At 41.1% G+C, this 23,607-nt stretch overlaps 1 protein-coding gene across 1 annotated transcript; it reads right to left on the bottom strand.

Annotated features, from left to right (window-relative positions):
• Nucleotides 1-7,056: 7,056 nt before the first annotated feature.
• On the bottom strand, nt 7,057-18,499 carry LOC132397528 (maestro heat-like repeat-containing protein family member 1). Its single transcript, XM_059976359.1, has 2 exons — nt 14,323-18,499; nt 7,057-7,094 (listed from the first exon to the last, which is right to left on the bottom strand). Exons 1-2 carry the CDS (start codon nt 18,497-18,499, stop codon nt 7,057-7,059), a joined length of 4,215 nt encoding a protein of 1,404 aa, XP_059832342.1.
• Between the last annotated feature and the right edge of the window lie 5,108 nt (nt 18,500-23,607).

Below are 23,607 nucleotides of genomic sequence, written 5' to 3'. Positions count from 1 at the left end.
AAATAGTAAATTGGATTAGACATTTGCTTTGTGGGAGAAGCCAAGTGGTAGTGGATGGTTGCTCCTCTGACTGAAGGCCTGTGACTACAGGCATTGATGCTGGGTCCAATGTTGTTTATCATCTATATCAACAAAGCAAATGATAATGTGATTAACTAGATTAGCGAATTTGCAGATGACACCAAGTTTGGGGTTGTAGTGGACAGTGAGGAAGGCTATCATGGTTTGCAAAGGCATCTCTATTGCTCCCTGTTCATTAGGAGCATTATTCTGTTCTCTTGACATTCTTACAGCTTCTGCATAAGTGCAAAAGTACTTCTTTTCACTCTTAATTCTTGAATTTTATTCTCCCATCTCTTAACCTCACACCCACTATATGCCACATTATGAGCTCCTCCACAATTGCAGCATTTTGGTTGCACTCCTGTTCCACACTTTTCATATTCATGTTCACCCCAACATCTAGCACATACACCCTTACAAGGTAACTCATGAAACCCAGGAACAACTACCCTGGCACTCTTTCTTCTTCAAATTCAATCAATACTGTTTCACTTTCCTTTTTCATTCCCTCCTTTGTTGTTTTCAGTCTCAGATCATTCAATACTTTTCCTCCTTTGATATTCCTCCTTAACTCTTCCATATTTATACTCATTGGTACACCCGTGATCACTGCTTTACAACCACCATTTCGTGCTCCCACCCTCCCATATTCCACCTTGCATTTTCCTATCTCTTTTAGCTTGAGTGCTTTCCCAAATTGTTCCTCATTCGTACATCTTACCAATAGGTTGCCATCATTAAGGACTTTTGCAAGTACTATTTCCCCTATCTTATTTGTCAGAGTTGTTGTTAGCACAAACGGGTTAATTTTCTTCATGTGTCTTTGAGTCTTCTCATTAAACCTAATTATGACAACACCTTCTATCTGAACTTGTTCATCTTCTTCACTTTCAGAGTTCTCTCCACTGTCATTTCTTATTCTTTTACTCCCTTTGTCTCGGTTTTCATTCATCCGTCCCCTCACTATCTCCTCATTCCCTTTTTTTCTCCCTTCACAATAATCCATTTCTCCCTAGCTGCCTACCTCTGATCCCAAATCCCTATCCGGCTCCTTCTCCACTCTCTTTCCCTCAAACCCCTCTCACCTTGTCTGCCATTACCAGACCCGCGCGGTCCCTTCCCAGCAACTCCTGCTCCTTCCCCACTCTCTTTCCCTCAACAAGTTCCAAACCACATTCACGCATGCGCTCACTCCAAAATCTCTGCAGCCAGCTGTCCCTGGCCACCATTCAGAGTGGTTACTGATTACTTGATTTATTTGGGTATTAAAATTACTAAGAAGCATTGTGTATCCCCCTCCAATAGTTTTTGATAACAGGGCAGTCCCAAAAAATATGATAATGATTTGCATTTTGATTTCCACATCAAGACATCTTTAAATGTGAAATACCCTTGGAAAGTAAGACCATGTATTTTAGATATATACCTCAAGAATGGTTGAAAAGAGATAAATATTTAATGAATATACTGTTGGTGGCTGGTAAAAAGACTCTTACTAGGAAATGGTTATCACAGGAGAGCCCAACTTTAAATACATGGATGGAAATTACAATGGACATTTACAAAATGGAGAAGATAACAGCATCTGTAAATCATAAGCTGGAACAATTTGATTCATATTGGGAAAAATGGTTTAACTACATAATGCTTCATAGGCCTGATTTTATTCTCACAAATCAATGAATCGGTTGTGTAAAAAAAAGATCACTCCCTACTTGTACATAGTTCTTTCCTTTTGCTTGTTTTTTCTGTCCACTCTTCTATAAGTATATACCCCAGATAAATACTTTGTGGAGATTTGTGATATATATGATTATATGATAATATGATATATATGTACAATGTCTGAAATACATCTTATGGAAATGTTTGTTGATGAACTTCAATAAAAAAATAAATTACAAAAAAAATTACTAAGAAGCATAAGGATCTATTTAAAGTTAACTTTTTACCCTTAATTGATCATGTTAAACAACTGCTTACTAAATGGTCCCCATTGTCCTTATCATTGATTGGTAGAATTAATACTATTAAGATGACTTTTTTACCTAAATTTCTGTATCTATTTCAGGCGGTTCCAATTTTCATTTCTAAATCCTTTTTTGATATTATTGACTCTAAAATTTCTTCATATATATGGTAGAATAAAAATCCTAGATTAAGTAAGAAATCTTTACAGAAATCAAATAAGAAGGGCGGTTTGGCAATGCCGAATTTTGGATTCTATTTATTGGACAATGAATATTCAATATTTAATGTTTTGGACACAAGATCTGGATGAAATTCATTGTCCACGATGCATGAACCTCGAGCGCGAGTCTGTACAGGGGTTTTCATTGGCTTCTATCTTAGGGGCCTCGCTTCCCTTTGCACTTACTAAACTGAATAAGCAAATGACTAATCCAATAACTAAACATACAATATGAATATGGTTTCAATTTTGTAATTTTTTTTAGATTGAATAAATTTATCCTATCAAGTCCTATTATATCTAATTCTTTCTTCCAACCTTCCAGAATTGATCCTTTTCTTTTATGGAGAACAAAGGGAATAACATGTTTTCGTGACTTATTCATGGATAACTGTCTCATGTCTTTTGAACAGTTGTCTAATAAATATAGTTTGCCTAGATCACTATTTTTCAGATATTTACAGATTAGGAACTTTTTGAATATTATGTTACCTACTTTTCCAGTATCACATCAAACTAAAATTACAGAAAATTTTTAGGTTTAAACCCCTATCAGAAGAGTTTAATAGCAATTATTTATGATCTGATTAGGAAAATACATCTAGGTACATCTGATAAAATTAAGAATGAATGGGAAAGAGAATTTCAGGTACCTTTACCTATAGAGAAATGGGAGAAAATTCCCCAACTAGTTAACATTTCTTCAATGTGTGCTAGATACGCCTTGATACAATTTAAGGTGGCTCATAGGGCCCATATATCCAAGGATAAATTAGCTTGTTTTTATTGCCATATAAATCCTGCCTGTGACAGATGTAAGTTTGAGGTAGCTTCTTTGACACATATGTTCTGGTCTTGTCCTTTTTGGGAAAAATATTGGAAAGATATCTTTGATACTATTTCAGCAGTTTTGCATATTGATTTACAACCTCATCCTATTACTGCTATTTTTGGATTACCAGTGATGGACTGTAGTCAATTATCCCCTTCAGCTTGCTGTTCAATTGCATTTGTTACATTAATAGCCAGAAGATCCATTTTATTTAAATGGAAAGATTCTAATCCCCCTACTACATTTCAGTGGTTTACCAAACTATAACATGCTTGAACTTTGGAAAAAATTAGGAGTGGCACTATCGACCCTTCAGTTAAATTTGAAGAAACTTGGAGACCATTTATTCAACATTTTCATATGATGTAAGCTGACCTTTTCCAAATCCTTCTCAATAACTTTTTGTTCATGTATAGAGGAGCGAGTTAATGACAAATAACAATTTTAACTGATGAAACAAGGCAACCCAGCTTTTGTTTTGTTTTTATTCTGTTAGTTTAGGGGGATTATTTTTTCTAGTAAGAATCTTTTTTTCTTTGAATCTTTTTCATGTTTAGTTACTAAGAGATTGGGAGGTTTAGATTATACATGTTACTCGGATTCTGTTTAACCGTTACCGTTACATTAACTGTTATTATTGTAATCCGGATATCTTTGTATCACTATCATTGTAATGTTCATCTATTTTAAACTTGATAAAAAGGATTGATAAAGGAAGATTTCCCCATAAGGAAATCATGCCAACTTTAACCTACTTCATCATGTGCTTCCAACAATCGAAAACCTTATCCTAAATCCAACATCTCAACCACTGAAGTCAGGTTAACTGGCCTATAATTATAATTATAATTATAATTATAAGCAAATGTAAAGAAAGCTAAAATTACTAGGGGAAATAAAACAACAATAATCTGGACCCTAATCCAACAGGGGCCAAGAATTTCTATGAACATGCCAATTATGGCAGACTTGAGGACAAGCTGGACACTGCGGATACTCTGAGTCTGAGAGGTGAGGTGCAGTGTAAGAGGAGCTACTGTTCACGCTCTGTCAGAGTTTTGATATTGATCTTGTTGCAACTTGATCAGTTGATCAAGTCAAGTCAAGTCAAGTCACTTTTATTGTCATTTCGACCATAACTGCTATGTATAGTGCATAGTAAAAATGTGACAATGTTTTTCAGGACCATGGTGTTACATGACTCAGTACAAAAACTAGACTGAACTATGTAAAAAACAACACAGAGAGAAAAAAAACTACACTAGCCTACAGACCTACCCAGGAATATCCTAAAGTGCACAAAACAGTGCAGGCATTACAATAAATAATAAACAGGACAATAGGGCAGTAAGGAGTCAGTCCAGGCTCTGGATATTGAGGAGTCCGATAGCTTGGGGGAAGAAACTATTACATAGTTTTGCTTCGGTGCCTTTTCCCAGACAGCAGGAGGGAGAAGAGCTTGTATGAGGGGTGCGTGGGGTCCTTCATAATGCCGTTTGTTTTGCGGATGCAGCATGTAGAGTAAATGTCCGTGATGGCATGAAGAGAGATCCTGATGATCTTCTCAGTTGACCTCACTATCTGCTGCAGGGTCTTGCGAACTGAGGTGGTGCAATTTCTGAACCAGGCAGTGATGCAGCTGCTCACTGATGGTAATGTTTTGGGGCCAGGTTGATGGAGATAATTGGGAGGGGTGTGGGTGAGTGGCAACTGTTGTGACATCATTGTATAATACTCTAACATTGATATAATTTAACTGATACTGCTGCTTAGATTGGAGATGCTGACATGAGGTCTTGTGTTTTTTCCTCTGTTAAAACAAAATGTGCATTACAATGAGGCTGTGCATCAGGTTTTTGCATTTTGGATTTAGGCTACATTCACACTACGCCGGATAAATCCGTAACCGAAGCTTTTTCTCTTTGTTTTTACCCTCCATCCATACTAAAACGGCATTTTTGTCCCCTAAAACTGGAGCTTTTCAGAAACGCTTTCCAGGGTGGATATTTTTGAAAATGCTGCTCGGGCAGATCAGTGTGGATGGAGTAACCAGAGACTTTTGAAAAAGCTGTCAGACGGCAGCGCGCTATTTCATTATTTTCTTGAACGCAACCTAACAATTTCAGAACAGACGACAATGAGACTGAAGTCAGAAGAGTTAGAAATGTACTCACCAAATACTTTGACCCATAACTTACTGAATAAATAAGTATACTGTACTCACTTTGCTGTTTTCTGTCCTTGCTCGTATGAAGGTGGTTTACATATTTATGCAAGTACTTCTCTGACAATAGATGTGTAACAGCCTAATGTAACATTGTATGGAAATACAAGATAACACTGATGCAGACATGCTTTATACATTTAACAAGGTGCTTTATTAATGTAACAGAGTTAGTCAGTTTTTCAATGTTCGTTGTCAGCTGGGCCATACTGCCCGTGAACTCCCTGTCGGTTGCCTCTGTATGCTCCAATATTTGTTTTTTTTTTAGTTTTAAGCTCTCCTGCGCGAGAGCCAACAGCTGTCCATTGTTTTAAGTTTTTCTAGTCTGTAACTACACAAACGCGCACTTTTATGGCGAGATTCAACACCAAACATGTTGCTTGTTTTCGATAGATGTGTCCTGCGCATGTGCAGCAGGAAGAGATTCGCCGAAATCTCCATTTCAATGTGGATAGAGATATTTTCAAAATGCATAGTGTGGTCGCCTATCGTTTTTACGCAAAACCGGCGTTTTCAAAATTATCTGGTCTAGTGTGGATGTAGCCTTAAAGTCAGCCAGGAGGATCAGTTTGCTTCCTTCAAGTATGTAGACCAGGGTGATTACTCAGAGGGAGTAGCAGAGACATTAAATTGGCTCATTCTTCATGGCGAAGTTCACTCTGTGTAGATGACATGCCTTCCTTTTCCAGATTTAAATTGGAATTGGTTTATTATTGTCTCATGTACCAAGATATAGTGGAAAGCTTTTCTTGCCCACTGTTCATATGTATCAGATCATTATGCACAGTGTGTTGAGGTAGAACAGGAGAAAACAACAACAGAATGCAGAATAAAGTGTAACAGCTACAGAGAAAATGTAGTGCAGGTAAGCAATAAGGTACGAGATCAAAACGAGGTAGATTGTGAGGTCAGGAATCTAACTTGTTATTCTAGAAAACTATATAATAGTCTTGTAGCACTGGGGCAAAACAGTCCTTGAACCTGGTGATATCTGCTTTCAGCCTTTTGTATTTTCTGCTTGATGGAAGAAGGATGAAGAGAGAATGTAAAGGGTGGATGATGTCTTTGATTATGTTGGTTGCTTATGTGCAAAACCTACTAACATAATGTTGATTATGTTAGAAACTATAACTGTGCTAATCCCTGCAGCATCTGGTGACGCTGTGATAACTTTCTCAGAGGCATCAGAAAGATGTCAGAACATCTTTCAAGTGGGTGAACCCTGGCAAGCCCCGATGGTGTAACTGGTAGGCTGCTGAAAATCTGCCAGTCAACTAGTTGAAGTGTTCAAGGCATCTTCAAACTCTCATTGCTGTTGTCAGAGCACCTGCTTCAAAAGAACATCAATCATACCATTATCCAAGAAGAGCAAGGTGAGCTGCCTGAAGGACTATCGCCCAGTAGCACTCACATCTACTATGATGAAATGCTTTGAGAAGTTGGTCATGGCTAGAATTACCTCCTGCCTAAGCAAGGACCTAGACCTGCTACAATTTGCCTACTGCTGCAATAGCTCTACAGCGGATGCAATCTCACTCAGCCTTGGACCACTTAGACAACAGCAATACCTACATCAAGCTGTTGTTTAATGATTACAGCTCAGAATTCAATGGCATCATCCCCTCAAAACTGGGGCCTCTGTACTCCTCTCTGCAACTGGATCCTTGACTTCATCAGGAGACGGTAGTTATCCTCTCCGACCATCAACATAGGTGCATTTCAAGGATGTGTACTTAGCTCACTGCTCTACTCTCTTGAGTGATTGACTAAATACATCTCAAAAGCTGTGAGAACACAGCAGCAGAAAGGGCAAACAGCTTTTAAGTTTCTGGTGTCAACAACTTGGAAAATCTATCTCTATACATAGGCATTCGTATTAATGCAACTACGAATGAACACACCAGTGGCTGTATTTCATTAGGAGTTTGAGGAGAATACTTTGACTGGTTGCATCACTATCTGGTATGGAGGCACCAATACACAGAATTGGAAAAACTTGCAGAAGGTTTCAAACTCAGCCAGCTCCATCATAGGTACTAACCTCTCTACCATCAAGGACATCTTCAAAAGTTGATGCCATCACTAAGGACCCTCACAATCCAAAGCATGCCTTCTTCTCATTAATACCATCAGGGTGGAGGTACAGGAGCTTGACTCAACATTTTAGGAACAGTTTCTTCCCTTCTACCATCAGATCTTTGAATGAACGGTGAAAACATGAACTCTACCTCTTTTTTTTTGCTCTTTTTTCACTACATTTTCATATTTCTTGTAGCTTACAGTAATTTTTTATTAATTGCACTGTACAGCTGCCACAAAACAACAAATTTCACAAAATACGTCAGTGATAATAAACCCAATTCCGATTCTGATTCTGCTTTGCTGAGGCAGTAAAAAACATAGAGTCTATAGAGGGGAGGCTGTGCCACTTCTGTCTTCTCAGATGTGGCACCCAATCAGTGCCCTCACCTCACAGTTCTAGTGTCCTGGGTTCAATCTTAATCTCGAATGCTGTGTAGAGACTGCACATTCTCTCTGTGACCACGTGGTTTTCTCCCACATCCCAAAGACGTGGGTGGGTTCATTAGTCAATGTAATTAATTTCTTGCAGAGATAATGGAAAAAAATCAAAAGGTTCATGGACCATTTGAGGGAATTGGTTGCATCTGAGTTCTTGAACTACACTGGTAGAGGAAAGTTCAGGTCTCTCATTGTTAAGACTGCCTATGAGGGTGTTGACGTGCCATATTCTGAACTTTTTGCTATAGATTGGACATTGCCGGAATGCATGTTCCCCACATGGATTTGATATTACACGTTATCTACCTACTGCAGGGATTTAACAAAGCCAGATCCTGTCCAGAGGCAGAGGGGACCAGGAGCACTGAGACCGCGAGGCGTGTGAGGAGGTCTGGAGCTGCAGGCTTGCCTTTTGAAGTAAGGCCTTGTCTTTGAACAGAACAGCACTGTCAGTTTAATATTCCAGAATCCCACAATGGCCACAGTTAAACCCAATCAAATTGAGCATTTGTGATAGAGTGTATACAGGAAAAGCAGCCAAACACCAAGACAGAAGTTTTCAAGATAGGTTTGATTCTTCCTTGCTTACACAGGTCTTTGTGCATTCAAGCATGGGAGCAGTTTTTTACAGATACGATAATCTGGCATCCTCAGGACTTCGCTGATGCTAAGTGTGCAGATTTATTTGACTTTTTTTTCCTGTTAGTACTCCTGCACACTTTTATTTTATTTTACAAGTTACACAGCAGTATAATTTTTCAGTGAACCCAGTGAGCTTAAAGTGTAGAAAATAGAACTTGGTTTTTTTGCTATTAAATTTCAGCTTCTCAGAACAAGCTGAAACATAGCACACCATGTCTTTGGCTGTAGAAAAAAATCACTTAGATTCCACTCTAGTTATATACTTAGAATTCTATTCACACCCCCAGCTTACTAGGCTACTAAGATGTCAAAACATCAGGAATTACTGCAGCAATCACTGTATGGTAGAATTTTATGTATAGTTTATATTATCTGTGCTTAGGTGCTTCTGATTGTGCTGCAAGCAAACTTCATAATAATCACAAAGTACATTGCAGATGCTGTGGTCAAAACAAGATGTACTAAAAAGCTGGATGAACTCAACAGGTCAGGCAGCATCTGTTGAAAGAAGCAGCCAACGTTTCAGGTCGAGACCCTTCATCGGGACTAAAGAAGGAGGGGGCAGGGGTCCTATAAAGTAGGTGGTGGGAGGGTGGAAAACCAATCAGAGGAAAGATCAAGGGGTGGGGGAGGGGAAGCAGGGAGGGGATAGGCAGGAGAGGTGAAGAAGGAATCTAAGGGGAAAGCACTATGGGTAGTAGAAGAAGGCAGAGTCATGAGAGGTGATAGGTGGCTAGGAGAGGAGACAAAGTGAAGGTGGGATGGGGGAAGGGAAAGGAAGGAAATTATCGGAAGTTGGAGAATTCGATGTTCATACCAAGGGGCTGGAGACTACCCAGACCGTATATGAGATGTTGTTCCTCCAACTAAAGTTTGACCTCATCACGGCAATAGAGGAGGCAATGAAGCAAACTTCATTGTACCTCGCCGTGCTTGTGCACATGACAATAAACTCAACTTGACCACCAGTACGGTGAACATTTGGAAGATTGTGTGTCAGAGTTTATCTCTAATTTAGGATCATGCTTGAGAATCGGGAAGTTTAATTTCCACTTGTGCCAAAGGGATAGGCACTGTTGTGATAGTCAGCGAAAGCCACTGGAGAGACACGCAGCTTGTGGTAGTATTTATTCAGTATACACAAGCTGACAGCATTTGTAACTCTGGAGAGAGGCTCCCTGACCAACATTACATCATATTTTTATATGCTAAAGTTCAAAGATAACAGTAGTACAATTTTGATGGTTACAGTGCATTCATAGTTCATCCTTTGAGTTGTATATAATTTTCAAACACCTAGATCTTCACACCAACATGCCCCAAATGAGTGTTAATCACCACTGTCTTTCAGCTGCATACATGCATACAGTCCCTATAAAAAGTATTCACCCCCTTGGAAATTTTCATGTTTTATTATGTTACAATATTTAATCACAGTGGATTTATTTATTTTATTTTATTTTATTTAGAGATACTGTGTGGAGTAGGGCCTTCTGGCCCTTCGAGCCATGCCACCTAGCAACACCTGATTTAACGCTAGGCTAATCACAGAACAATGTACAATGACCAATTAACCACTAGTATGTCTTTGGACTGTGGGAGGAACCAAAGGACCCAGATTTGGTTTTTCTTGATACTGATCAACAGAAAAAGACTCTTCCATGTTAAAGTGAAAACAGATCTCTACAAAGTGATCTAAATTAATTACAAATACAAAACGCAAAATTGCATAGGTATTCACCTCCTTCAAGTCAATATTTAGTAGATGCACTTTTGGCAGGAATCACAGCCTTCAGTCTGTGTGGATAGGTCTCTACCAGCTCTGGACATCTGGGCACTACAACTTTTCCCCATTCTTCATTACAAAACTGCTCAAGCTCTGTTAGATTGCATGGGGAAAGTGAGTGAACAGCAGTTTTCAAGTCCACCCACAAATTCTCAATAGGATTGAGGCCTGGACTCTGACTTGGCCACTCCAGGACATTAACTTTGTTGTTTTTAAGCCATTCCTGTGTAGTGTTGGCTTTATGCTTGGGGTCATTGTCCAGCTGGAAACCAACTCTCCCAAATCACAATTTTCATGCAGACTGCATCAGGGGTTCCTCCAGGGATTCCCTGTATTTTGCTGTGTTCATTTTACCCTCTACCTTCCTAAGCTTTCCAGGGCCTTCTCACAGCATGATATAGCTGCCACCATGCTTCATGGTAGGGATGGTGTGTTTTTGATGTGGCCAAACATAGCATTTAGTCTGATGGCCAAAAAGCTCAAATTTGTTTTCATCAGACCATAGATCCTTCTTCCAGCTGACTTCAGGAGTCTTCCACATGTCTTCTAGCAAACTCTAGCTGAGATTTCCTGTGAGATTCTTTCAATAGTGGCTCTCTTTTTGCCACTCTCTCATAAAGCAGTGCTCAGGCAACAGTTGTTACGTGCGCAGTCTTTCCCATCTCAGCCACTGAAGCTTTTAACTCCTTCAGAGTTGTCATAGGTCATAGTTACTCAGTTTTTGATGATGGCCTGCTCTAGGCAAATTTACAGCTGTGCCATATTCTTTCCATTTCTTGATGATTAACTTAACTACTTCAAGGGATATTCAGTGACTTGGAAATTTTCTTGTTTCCATCTTCTGATTTGTGCTTTTCAATAACCTTTTGCAGAATTGTGCAGTGTGTTCTTTTGTCTTCATAGTGTAGTTTTTGCCAGGATACTGACTCACCAGTAGTTAGACCTTCCTGATACAGGTGTATTTTTACTTTAATCAATTGAAACACCTTGACTATACACAGGTCTCCAAAACAGATATCCATTTAACTAATTATGTGACTTCTAAAGCCAATTAGCAGCAACAGTGATGATTTGGTATGTCATGGGGGGGGGGGGTGAATACTTATGTAATCAATTATTTTTTGTTTTATATTTGTAATTAATTTACAGCACTTTGTAGAGATATGATTTCACTTTTGAGTTTTTTATGTTGATCAGTGTCAGAAAAAGCCAAATTAAATCTACTTCACCCTGGGGATGAAGGGCTCATGGATGGGTCAAGGGCTGGCTCAGGTCTTCAGGGTTTTCGACCCGATGTTGCCTTACCTCAATAGGCACCATCTCAACAGATGTGTCTGGGTTAAACCTCTTCCTCACTAATTTCCACACTACGCAAAATATAAATGATGAATAATTGTACGGTATACACTTAAACTACAGAGCAGGTACTCTGCAATCTTCCACTTAAATGTGCAGCTGAACTCATAATGCCTGTTGTATTCCTTTGCATTTAAAACTGTTAAACCAAGGTTACAGACATATTCTTAAAACACACAAATAACTTGCAGATGAGTCTGCTACTACACAGTTCATACACATACACCACTTGTACATCTACCAGTTCAGCTCTCTGCCATGTTTGTGATACCTCTTGATCCTGTGATCGTTGCCCTGAACAGATCTAAGCATGGGTCCTCATCTTAAAAAAACTCACCCACTAGACTGTTGAGAACACTGGCCACATGATTGATTAATAGCATATCCCGGACGAGCCCCTCAAATGTTGTGACTATCAACGAAAGCCACTAGAGAGACATACAGCTGGTAGTATAAAAGTCTTTATTCAGCACACAAAAGCTGACGGTATTTTGAGTCACTCCAGAGACTCCCTGACCCAATGTTTCATCACATGTTTATATGCTAAAGTTCAAAGGTAACAGCAGGACAATTTTTATATAATTACAATGCATTCATAATGCTTCTTTTGAGTTACATATAAATTTGAAACATCTCGACCAATACATCCAAAATAAGTGTATCAGAGTAATAAGTGTATCATTCATGCAGATGCAGACATCTCAGGTCAATTGGGTGTTTCCTGGTTTGCAATCTACAGCCCCAGGAAGACCATTGTTCTGAGCTGCATGTTAAACTCTATCTACAATCCACAGTCAGATCTAAAGATTGGTTGCTATTGAAGCTAATATTTGCTAATGGAAAATGACAAGGGAGAGCCAGTGGATGTAGTGTACCTGGACTTCCAGAAAGCTTTTGATAAAATCCCACATAGGAGATTAGTGGGCAAAATTAGGGCACATGGTATTGGGGGAAGAGTACTGACATGGATTGAAAATTGGCTGGCTGACAGGAAACAAAGAGTAGCGATTAACGGGTCCCTTTCGGAATGGCAGGCTGTGACCAGTGGGGTACCGCAAGGTTCGGTGCTGGGACTGCAGCTGTTTAATGATTTAGATGAGGGGATTAAAAGTAACATTAGCAAATTTGCTGATGACACAAAGCTGGGTGGCAGAGTGAAATGTCAGGAGGATGTTATAAGAATGCAGGGTGACTTGGACAGGTTGGGTGAGTGGGCAAATGTATGGCAGATACAGTTTAATGTGGATAACTGTGAGGTTATCCACTTTGGTGGCAAGAACAGGAAGGCAGATTACTATCTAAATGGAGTCAAGTTAGGAAAAGGGGAAGTACAACGAGATCTAGGTGTTCTTGTACATCAGTCAATGAAAACAAGCATGCAGGTACAGCAGGCAGTGAAGAAAGCTAATGGCATGCTGGCTTTTATAACAAGAGGAATTGAGTATGGGAGTAAAGGGGTCCTTCTGCAGCTGTACAGGGCCCTGGTGAGACCCCACCTGGAGTATTGTGTGCAGTTTTGGTCTCCAAATTTGAGGAAGGACATTCTTGCTATTGAGGGAGTGCAGCGTAGGTTCACAAGGTTAATTCCCAGAATGGCGGGACTGTCATATGTTGAAAGATTGGAGCGACTGGGCTTGTATACACTGGAATTTAGACGGATGAGGGGGGATCTGATTGAAACATATAAGATTATTAAGGGATTGGACACACTGGAGGCAGGAAGCATGTTCCCGCTGATGGGTGAGTCCAGAACTAGAGACCACAGTTTAAGAATAGGGGGTAGACCATTTAGAACAGAGATGCGGAAAAACTTTTTCACCCAGAGAGTGGTGGATATGTGGAATGCTCTGCCCCAGAAGGCAGTGGAGGCCAACTCTCTGGATGCATTCAAGAGAGAGTTAGATACAGCTCTCATAGATAGCGGGGTCAAGGGATATGGGGAGAGGGCAGGAATGGGGTACTGATTGTGTATGATCAGCCATGATCACAGCGAATGGTGGTGCTGGCTAGAAGGGCCGAATGGCCTACTGCACCTACTGTCTATTGTCTATTGTCTATATTGCATAACCCAAGAAAACACCTTAACAGGCACATTTTGAAGATCAAACAATAATTAGAACAGTACATTTTAGTTTATTTATAATAACGGAATTTCCAAAACAGCTTTCTGAAGCAAGCAGCAATTCATCTCTGACAAAAAGCTGAGGATATAATTAGGTGAAAAGCAAAGGACAGAAGCAAGAGAAGCAACAAAGGGAGGTGGAGATCTATGTTGACTCAGTTAGAGGGTCCACCTCTGCTGTTGTGTATGTGCTTTTTCCACCAACTGGCTTTCTGGACAGGTCGGGAACATGGTTCCAAAGATTGGAAAAAGAAGGCTGAGAGAGTCACAGCATTTGCACGGATCTGTGCTTTTGAATTATTGAAGAAGGATGTACAGTCTGTCACATATGAATGGATCCTATCAGGGAAATCCTTAATTAATTGCTTAGAAATGTCCCTTAAGAAATCTGTATAGTCCAGGATAGGCTTGCCTAATTGTTTCTCAATCGTTGAGAGTGCCTCATCTGAACCAATTAAAGGCATGACCAGATGAAGGGTAGAGTTACAAGCTCTGTGCACCTCCTTGCTATTTACATTCAGATGTAACAACAAACAAACTAAGTTTGAATTGAATTGTTGGTACAAGTAAGATTTAGGATCTCTACTTGCACACTTGGCCAATTTCCCCAACACATAAAATGCTTCAGCTCGCACCTTATCACATTTAGCTTCAAAGAATGGTTGGATCCCAGTGAAGATTTTCAGTATGAAGGGTCTGATGGTACTTGCTCTCAACTGCTCTAAGTACTTTGACAGGCACAACAGCACCTCAAACATTAGGACTTCATTATCATTTTCCCCACTTATCATCAGTGTGGTCATTGCACACAGCACTGGGCGAGAATATTTCTCAATGTCATTGGGACCTCCAGATGTAATGTTGCCCAATCCTCGGACACAGAGAAATTGCACAACTGAAGAAGTGTGAAGTGAACATCGAAGTAACCTGTTCATTAGGATGTCTGTGAACTGCAGTTGTAAAGCTAGTGGGGACTTTAAAAGTTCTCCAAAGAAGGCAGCCACAGTGACTTTTTGACAGTCTTGAACTGTGAGGATGAACACTGAGAGCTGTGCTACAATCACGGATAGGCTAGGAATAGCATATTGGATCATTGCTTTGGCCAGCAACATAACTCCTCTATGGAACTTGCGTAGGTCCATCATCTGGTCCCAGCCTCTGACTTCCTCCATGAAATGGATCACTTGTTTGTGGTTTGACTGATCCAGCAGCTTTATAAGCATCTTCACACAGTTCACACACACATCTTGGCTGCTGGGTGTCTGAGGCTCAGCAGTGAATTCTCTCTGCTTCGAATTGTGATGGGGAACAAAAATCTTGGGCAAGCGCACATTGACGAAGGAGCAGTGGTAGATAAGCAGGGTGCTGAATAATTGGGGGAATAACTTGATTACAGTTTCTTTAGACTCTGGTGTAGTTATCATCTCATACAATGCACACACGGGTGCTAGAGACTCAAGGACAGATGGTTGAGTCGGGCTCTCTCTTGTAGAACAGGCCTTCTTTTCTCCAGAGCACAGCTGTTTGTGTAGTGTATCCAATAGTTCTGTCATCGTCAGTATGGCACATTGTCTCTCCTTGGCAAGTGAGCTCCAAATATCTCTGATGTACTTGTCTGAAGTAATTTGAGTGAGGTAGGTGAGGAGACAGGACACAACTTTTGCTGGGTTATGTGAGGCAAGAATGGCAATGCTGTGTAGAATTGAAAGTTTCACTGCCTCATAAAGAACACACTGTAGTGAAGCCCTCAGGAAGTCAATGATTTCTGAGATCTGGTCCCAAAGTTCACTGCCACGTCTTTGCATAATGGTTTTCATAAGGATGACTGCTGCACTGGAACAACTAAGGTGTTGGTCAGTCAATCTTTTAAAGAGTGTAAAGAGCAAATTGCCCAACTGGTCATGGGGCAAACACTTGGAGATGACCTCTGTGATCTGACAACACGCTTGGAACAAAATGGAATTGTTGCGATTTACTAATTGTTTTTTGACTGCTTTCAGAAGCTCAAGATCCTCGTGATGTTCATCTAGGTTGCTGCTCTCATATAATAGCTGAATGGTCAGGATGATGTGCAAGCTGTCTGTGGCCATCTGCCCCACGGCTAGTGATGGATCCGCACAGCGTGGCATCAATTCTCCAATCAGAGACCCCAGGTTTTTTAGTGGTGTGCTCTTGTTAACATAGAAGGCTTGCAAGTAATATTTCAGCAGTTCTAATGCAGTGCTCATTGCTCTCTCTCTCTTATAGTTCTCCCTTGATATGATCCACTCTTCCAGATGTATGAATATCATCTGAAGACCCTCAGAGGTCAGGTCCTGAAGTAAAATTTGTTTTAGAAGTTCTTGCAGAGCAGTCATGGTTTGGTTAAAAAGTATTGAAATCTCCTTGGTGCTATCATCCATATCACTACCCTTTAACTCAGGAGGCACCAAGTTGAATGTGCTCATCAAGCAGGTTTGAATTAGCTGTGAGGTGTCAGCTTGGTTTGATTCAGTGTGTAGTTGTACAAGGTATGCGCAGGCCTTCATTGCTAGTTGTCTAATAGGGGTGTGTAGCAGGTCTGGTGGCTCAGCCTCAATGAGCTGCTGCATGTGTCTCAGGAGCTCCCCTTTCCTGCTGAAGTTGAAGGGAGTTATTTGGTGATGTGAAAGTAGGGATCTAGCTATCAGAGTCACAGCTTTTATCAGGCTGAGCTTCAATGTGAGATCTCTGGATTCAAGCTGTACACCTTGTCTACAAGAATTGAAGTGGCTTATCACAGCTGGCAGAATGTGGGTCTCGATTCTGGAGACAGCTAGTTCCTGAGGTGCGTAGAGTGCTATGTTCCCATAGCAGAGAGCTAATGTGCTCTTGACTTTATCCCCATTCACATCAGGCTTATCTCGAAGAATATTGAAGAAATTACTCACATTCTTCAATCTACTGGATTGTGCAAACTCCTCCAGGCTAGCAAGGGTATCATCAAAGTGGGTCATAGCACAAAGTCCAATGGCGATTGCCACACCCTCTCTTTCGATACACTCACTGTGCTGCACACTCTGTAGCATTAGGCAAAGCTCCTCCTTTATGTTCTTACTGGGCACCTGATGAAGTACCGTCCCAAGAGATTTATAGAGGAAAGCCTTCTCTTGTGGGCAACAGGGCTCAGTGTCAATCTGTTTGCACATTTCATCACTCAGCTTGCTCGTCCATCCCTCATCGTCAATGGTATTCAGGGTTCGAGACAAAAATAGCAACAGTTTCTCTTCCCATTCCTGCTGTGGTAGAGATCCCTCTGAATGCTCCAGTAAGTAGTCAGCTAATGATGGAAGTTGCTCCTCCCACTCTGGCATTATCGCTGGGTGGATACTGAAACTCAGGACTTGCAGCAGCCGTAGTGCAGCAGCTCCTCGGCCTCCTCCTTGATACGGGCAACAAGACGCAAGGAGGAGTCGGGCCAAAAGTGCCTGTGCTTTCGAGAGATTGCCATTGTCTTCATAAGTTAGTACAAACCTATCACTGCTTGTTTGTAGTTTCCTTTTTGCAATTTGTGTTATACAATTGCAGATTGTTGTTAAAGAGTTGCTATACTGAGTTTTGGTGACATATCCCAATAAGAATGGCCAGAGAACAGGTTCCATTTTCACAATATCTGTGATAATATACATCACTGTTTCACATATTGAAACTAAATCTTCATCTGTAGCCTGATCTGTATGATGGCTGGCTATTGGGGTCCTTGAATCAATGGGTGTAGTGCACTGCCTGACAAGGAATTCCACCATTATCTCACCTCCCTCAGGCTCAAGGTATCCTTGTTGGGCCATGACAGATATTACTTGAACAACCTGCTTCTTCTCCATATTGGTGGTGCTCTCCAGAAGGATTGGCTTAATTGCATCCACGATCCTTGTCTTCTGTCCCTCCAGCTCTGAGGAAAGGGAGCAGATGAGGTGTCTCAACACGTTAAGTGTTCCTGCTCTTACTTGCTGATCAATGTTTTCTAATTTCCCAAAGAGAAAGTTAATCACTGAATCAGTATAAATTGATGCTAGAATTGTGAAACAGTCAAGGGCCGCAGTGTAGCTCTTTGTGACAAGTTGGTTATTAAGATACCCTGATAGACAGATCTGGTGGTGAAGACTGTTGAGTAGATTGTCCATCAGTGGTTTCAGCCTGGGATGCCTCATTTTTGTTGCTATTTCCAATAGCTGACAAAGGCACACTGTGATGGAAAAATGCCCCACTTGTTTCTCATAGAGAGACAAGATGCCTAGAATTAACTTGGGTAGCTCTTCCTGTATTTTGTCCTTGGGGAGTAGATTGCTGACATAGCCAAGAGCTTCGACTGTGGGGATGTTGAACCTGGAGGGCTCCTTCTCAAGCCACACATTGAACAACAAACTGTAGATGATGCTGATTTCGGTAGAGAAAGTCTTTTTTGTGATCATAGGGTCTGTACCTTTTTCACTATTTCCTAGGTAGATTAGGATGCTCTTGCTGAAACTACCCATTGCTGAGGCAAACACAGACTTCAGATCATCCTCTCTAATTTTAATAAGAACTGGAATCATGGTAGTTAAGATAGCTTTGAGAAAGGGCACTATCCCATACACATTTTCTGTCGATATTTTGGTCAGTGTCTTCACCTTGTACATGTGAGGAAGGTAGCCCTGTTTGAAATTCTCCATCATCAGTTGGATAATTTCATTTATAAACCTGAAGCTCATGGCAGACAAGAGATTGCTTGCAACTTCCTGGATCTCAGCTTTGGCTTCTGCCATTGTCATCCACTGTACAGCTAAAGAGATAAGTTGCTCTGCTACTGTCTGGCTAATTTGGTTAAGGGTGTCTTTGATAATCCTAGTCATGGTCTCCAAGACTATAACTCCCTGTGGAGCTGTCTGAATGCTCCCATATGATAGGTAGTCATGACAGGTGATTAATACTGTTTCTGGATGATGACACCCCAGTGTGTGGAGAGTGTCTGATATTTTCTGCTGACAACTTTCATCTTCATCTTCAGCCATTTTCAACAAGGCAACTGAGAATGATTTTGCACTACTGTACATTTTAGATGTCTTTTCACAGCCTGAGACCGGAAGACCAAAGTTGCTCAGTTCGATATTGCATAAATCATTAGTATCTTCTTGCTAACTGATGTTATCTTTCAGTACTCTAACCCCAAGCTGTTCTACATATTTCAATAATTTTCATCCTAGGTTCAAATGTACTGCTGATCAATCTGAAGGCACTTATTGACCAGAAGCATTCAGTGCCTGGTCATCAGTTAAAGTTGTCCTTGTTCACTTTATCACAATCAGAATGAAACCTCCTGATAGGTGACAGTTTCTTTCCCCTCTGATTGTTCTTTCCCTCCATTCAATAACACTGTTCCTTTACACTGGATTTCCAGTTCTCTTTCCAGTTATCTTCTAGATTTGGAAAGTTTGATGAACACTCTTGTGTGCAAATACTTACAATTTAATTCGCTCAGAAAAAAAAACAAGCATTTTGCACCTCTTTGCTGTGCTTTGTCCACTCCACTTGTCTCTGGGTTGTTATGGTTTTCATTATGAAGTCACATGGTGTGACATAACTCCATGGTTATGAAGTAGACCCTAATTATATATACTTAAAATGCCAGAAAGGTGCAGATAAAGACACAGACCCAGAGACTGAGAATGTTGACAAGTGTCTGTTCAGTTTTAGATCTTGCAGTCATGTTGGATTGTACAGTGTCCTGTTCCAATATTGACTCCACAAACATACAAACAGTCAAAGGGCTGTGCACAAAAATAGGTCCAAAAGACAGACACTTTTAATACAATTCATCAAAATTGGTACTTTGAGGGCAGGGGTTAGAATGATGTGTGCTGAATGCAGGGAATTGGGATTAGATTGGTGGACACCATGGTAGGCATGGACTCACTGAAGAGAATTTATTGTTCTATGACTCTCTCTGAAATTGATATTGTAATTCAAAATCAAATTCAAATACATCATTTAAGATTCATAAAATTAATACCAGTTTCTTGTCAATAATCTTTACTAAATTTGATCTAGAATCTGGGAAAAACTGATGAAAGTGATGAGAGAATCAAAAATAGGGGATTAACATGAAAATAGTATAAATGGGTCGTTGGTGGTTGGCATGGACAGTAGGTTGAAGTATCTGTGCTGTATTTCAGAGACCATAGAACAGTACAGCATAGCAACATGCTCTTTGTTTGTGTCAGTATGAAGTCAAATTAAACTAATTTCTTTGCCTGCAAAGATCCATATAAATCCAAGACGTACAAAAAAGCTGGATGAACTCAGCAGGTCGGACAGAATCCATTGAAAGGAGCAGTCAACGTTTCGGGTCTCCTTTCAATGGATGCTGCCCAACCTGCTGAGTTCATCCAGCTTTTCTGTACGTCTTGATTTGACCACAGCATCTGCAGTGCACTTTGTGTTTTCCATATAAATCCATTCCCTGCATGTATAGTATCTATCTAAAAGTCTCTTGAGTGCCATTATAATATCTGCCTCCACTACCACCACTGCACCATATTCTAGGCACCTACCGCTCTCTGTGTAAGAAAAGTCTTGCCCCGCATATTCCCTTTAATCCTCACCTTAAATCTATGTCCTTTAGTATTTGACACTTTTACCCTGGGAAAATGACTCAATCTACCCCCATCTATACATATCATCATTTAAAAAACTTTATTATAAAATTACTCCTCAGCCTTTGGCACTTCAGAAAAAATGATTCAAATTTGTCCAACCTCTCCTAATAACTAATACCCTCTTATCCAGGCAGCAGTCCAATAATCTTCTTCAGAACCTTTTCTAAAAGTCCACACATCCAAGGTTTTATGTAACTACAACTTAACTTCCTGTTTCTTATAGTTTGTGCCCCAGTGATGAAGCCACACATTCCATATGCCACCTTTACCATTCCATCTCCTTGCATTGAGAATTAATGTCTTATACTGTATTAATACTGAAAAATACCCTGCCATTAAATGTATACTTTTCCCTTACATTTGACCTCACAAAGTGCAAGTCTCTATGACTGTTTGGATCTGACTGCCAGGAACATGTATTTGTTTTCTTTGTTATATGTTTAATTTCTGTAGCTTCAGCTGAGGTTGAGACAAGCTGCAGTGGGTGAAATGGCTTTGGTCAGTGTCCCTGAGGGATTAAGGGGTCAGTAATTCCCTCTACTTTACAGCCTGATCTACCTGCTTCAGTGTGGAGAATGTTCAAGCATCAGAATTGGGTTTATTATCACTGACATAATGTTGTGAGATTTGTTGTTTAGTGACAGCAGTACAATGCAAGGCTTAAAATTACCATAGTTTGCTAAAATAAATAAATAGTACTAAAAATGAATAATGAGGTTATATTCCTGGGTTCATGGACTATTCAGAAATCTGATGGTGGAGGGGAAGAAGCTTTTCTTAAAACATTAAGTGTGGTTTTCAGGCTTCTGTATCTACTCCTGATGGTAATGAGGTCAAGAGGGCATGTACCGGATGGTGAGGGTCATTAATAATGGATGCTGCCTTCTTAAGCCATTGTGTCTTGAAGATGTTCTCTAGGGTGAAGATGAACCCTCTGTAGCCTCTTGTGATCCTGTGCATTGGAGCTCTGTGATGTAGCCAGTTAGAATGCTCTCCATAGTCATCTATAGAAATTTGCTAGAGTATTAAATCTCCTCAAACTCTTCACGAAATGGAATCGCTAGCATGTGTCCTTCCTGACTTCATCAATATGTTGCACCCAGGATAGATCCTCTGAAATGTTGATGCCCAGGAACTCAAAGCTGTTTGCCCTTTCCTCCACCGACTGGTTTCTACTTGTGTGAGGCTAGGAGTGGCAGGCAGTGAGTGAGAAGCAGATGCAGAATCTCCCCTGGGCTATTGGGATGTGGACCCAAGCTTAATGTGGCACATAGATTTTGCAAGCCCTTGTTCAATATCTGCATCCACACCTTCGTTGCATTGGTACTTCCATTTAGCTAGCAACCATGGACGAAGGCATCATTGCAAAAGCTACTGATGCTGAGTGGACTCCTCTAATCCCTCTGCAGTTATACTTTGTTCAAGGAATGACTGTGAGTACATTGCACAACTGTTACTCATTAATGAATATGCTCATTGAGTTATAGGGCCAGATCCCATCCTTCACCAACTGTCTCCTGTGCTGTCCACAACGCTGTCTGCTCTTGCACATTTCTGAATTCTGAGTGACCAGATGAAAACTCAAAAGAAATCAGAAGAAAACCCACTCACCTACCTACTCCCTCTCACTTGGTCTCATCTACCTACCCCTTCCCACCTGGCCACTTCTATCTACCCCTTCTCACTGGACCTCACCTCCCTAACCCCTCTCTCCTGGACTCACCTTCTCTCACCCATTACTTGCCAGCTTGTGATCCTCCTCCACCTCTCCTATCTTTTTATTCTGACTACGTCCTCTTCCTTTCCAATGATATTTGGCAATATCTCCTCCACGATCTCCATTACAGGCTCACCACAAGGCAGTGTACTTAGTCCCCTTCTCTACTTGCTTTACACATGACTGTGTGGCTCCAATGCCATATTCAAGTTTGCTGATGACACCACTGTCAGAGGCCGATTCAAAGGTGGTGACGAATCAGCAGATAGGAAGGAAATTGAAATCTGGCTGTCCTGTGTCATAACAACGACCTCTTAGTGGAAAGCGGCCAGTGAGTGAGTGGGCCAGTGAAGGAGTGGAGATTTGAGGCTTTGACTTGAGAGGCTTCGACGAGAAGAGGCTGAGGATGAGCTTCACTACAAGTGAGGTAAGACCGGGTAAGTTCCTTTCAAAGGAGAAAGTTTCAAAAGTTGAGGCAAGTATTGGGTAGGTCATGGCAGCTGAGATCGTGGTTTGTTCATCCTGCAGCATGTGGAAAATCAGGGATACTTCCAGTGTTCCTGACGACTATGCGTGCAGGAAGTGTGTCCAACTGCAGCTTCTGGCAGACCGCATTGAGCATCTGGAGCTGCGATTGGCTTCATACTGGAGCATCCGCGATGCTGAGAAAGTCGTGAATAGCACGTTCAGTGAGTTGGCCACACCGCAGGTAAAGGCTACACAGGCAGAAAGGGAAGGGGTGGCCACTAGATAGCGTAGCAGTAGGCAGGTAGTGCAGGAGTCCCCTGAGGTAATCTCCCTCCTAAACAGATATACTGTTTGGATACTGTTGGGGGAGATGTCTCATCAGGGGAAGGCAGCAGCAGCCGAGTTCATTGCACCATGGGTGGCTCTGCGGCACAGGAGGGAAGGAAAAGGAGTGGGAGAGCTATAGTGATAGGGGATTTGATTGTAAGGGGAATAGATAGGCGTTTCTGCGACCGCAAAAGAGACTCCAGGAAGGGTCAAGGATGTCTCTGAGTGGCTGCAGGACATTCTGGAATGGGAGGCTGAACAGCCAGTGGTCGTGGTGCACATAGGTACCAACGATATAGGTAAAAAATGGGATGAGGTCCTACAAGGTGAATTTAGGGAGTTAGGAGATAAACTAAAAAGTAGGACCACAAAGGTAATAATCTCTGGATTATTACCAGTGCCACATGCTAGTCAGAGTAGAAATAGGAGGATATTTCAGATGAATACGTGGCTTGAAAAATGGTGCAAGGGGGAGGGATTCAAATTTCTGGGGCATTGGAACCAGTTTTGGGGGAGGTGGGACAGGTATAAACAGGACGGTCTGCACCTGGGCTGGACTGGAACCAATGTTCTAGGGGGAGCGTTTGCTACTGCTGTTCAGGAGGATTTGAACTAATGTGGCAGGGGGATGGGAACAAGTGCAGAGAGACAGAGGGGTGTAAAATGAGGGTAGAAGCAAAAAGTAGTAAGGTGAAAAGTAAAAGTG

This window comes from Hypanus sabinus, chromosome 7 (genome assembly GCF_030144855.1).
Source record: "Hypanus sabinus isolate sHypSab1 chromosome 7, sHypSab1.hap1, whole genome shotgun sequence".
NCBI lineage: Eukaryota > Metazoa > Chordata > Chondrichthyes > Myliobatiformes > Dasyatidae > Hypanus > Hypanus sabinus.
The sequence above is the reverse complement of the archived record's forward strand: the minus strand, read 5'-3'. Positions and strand labels throughout refer to the sequence as shown.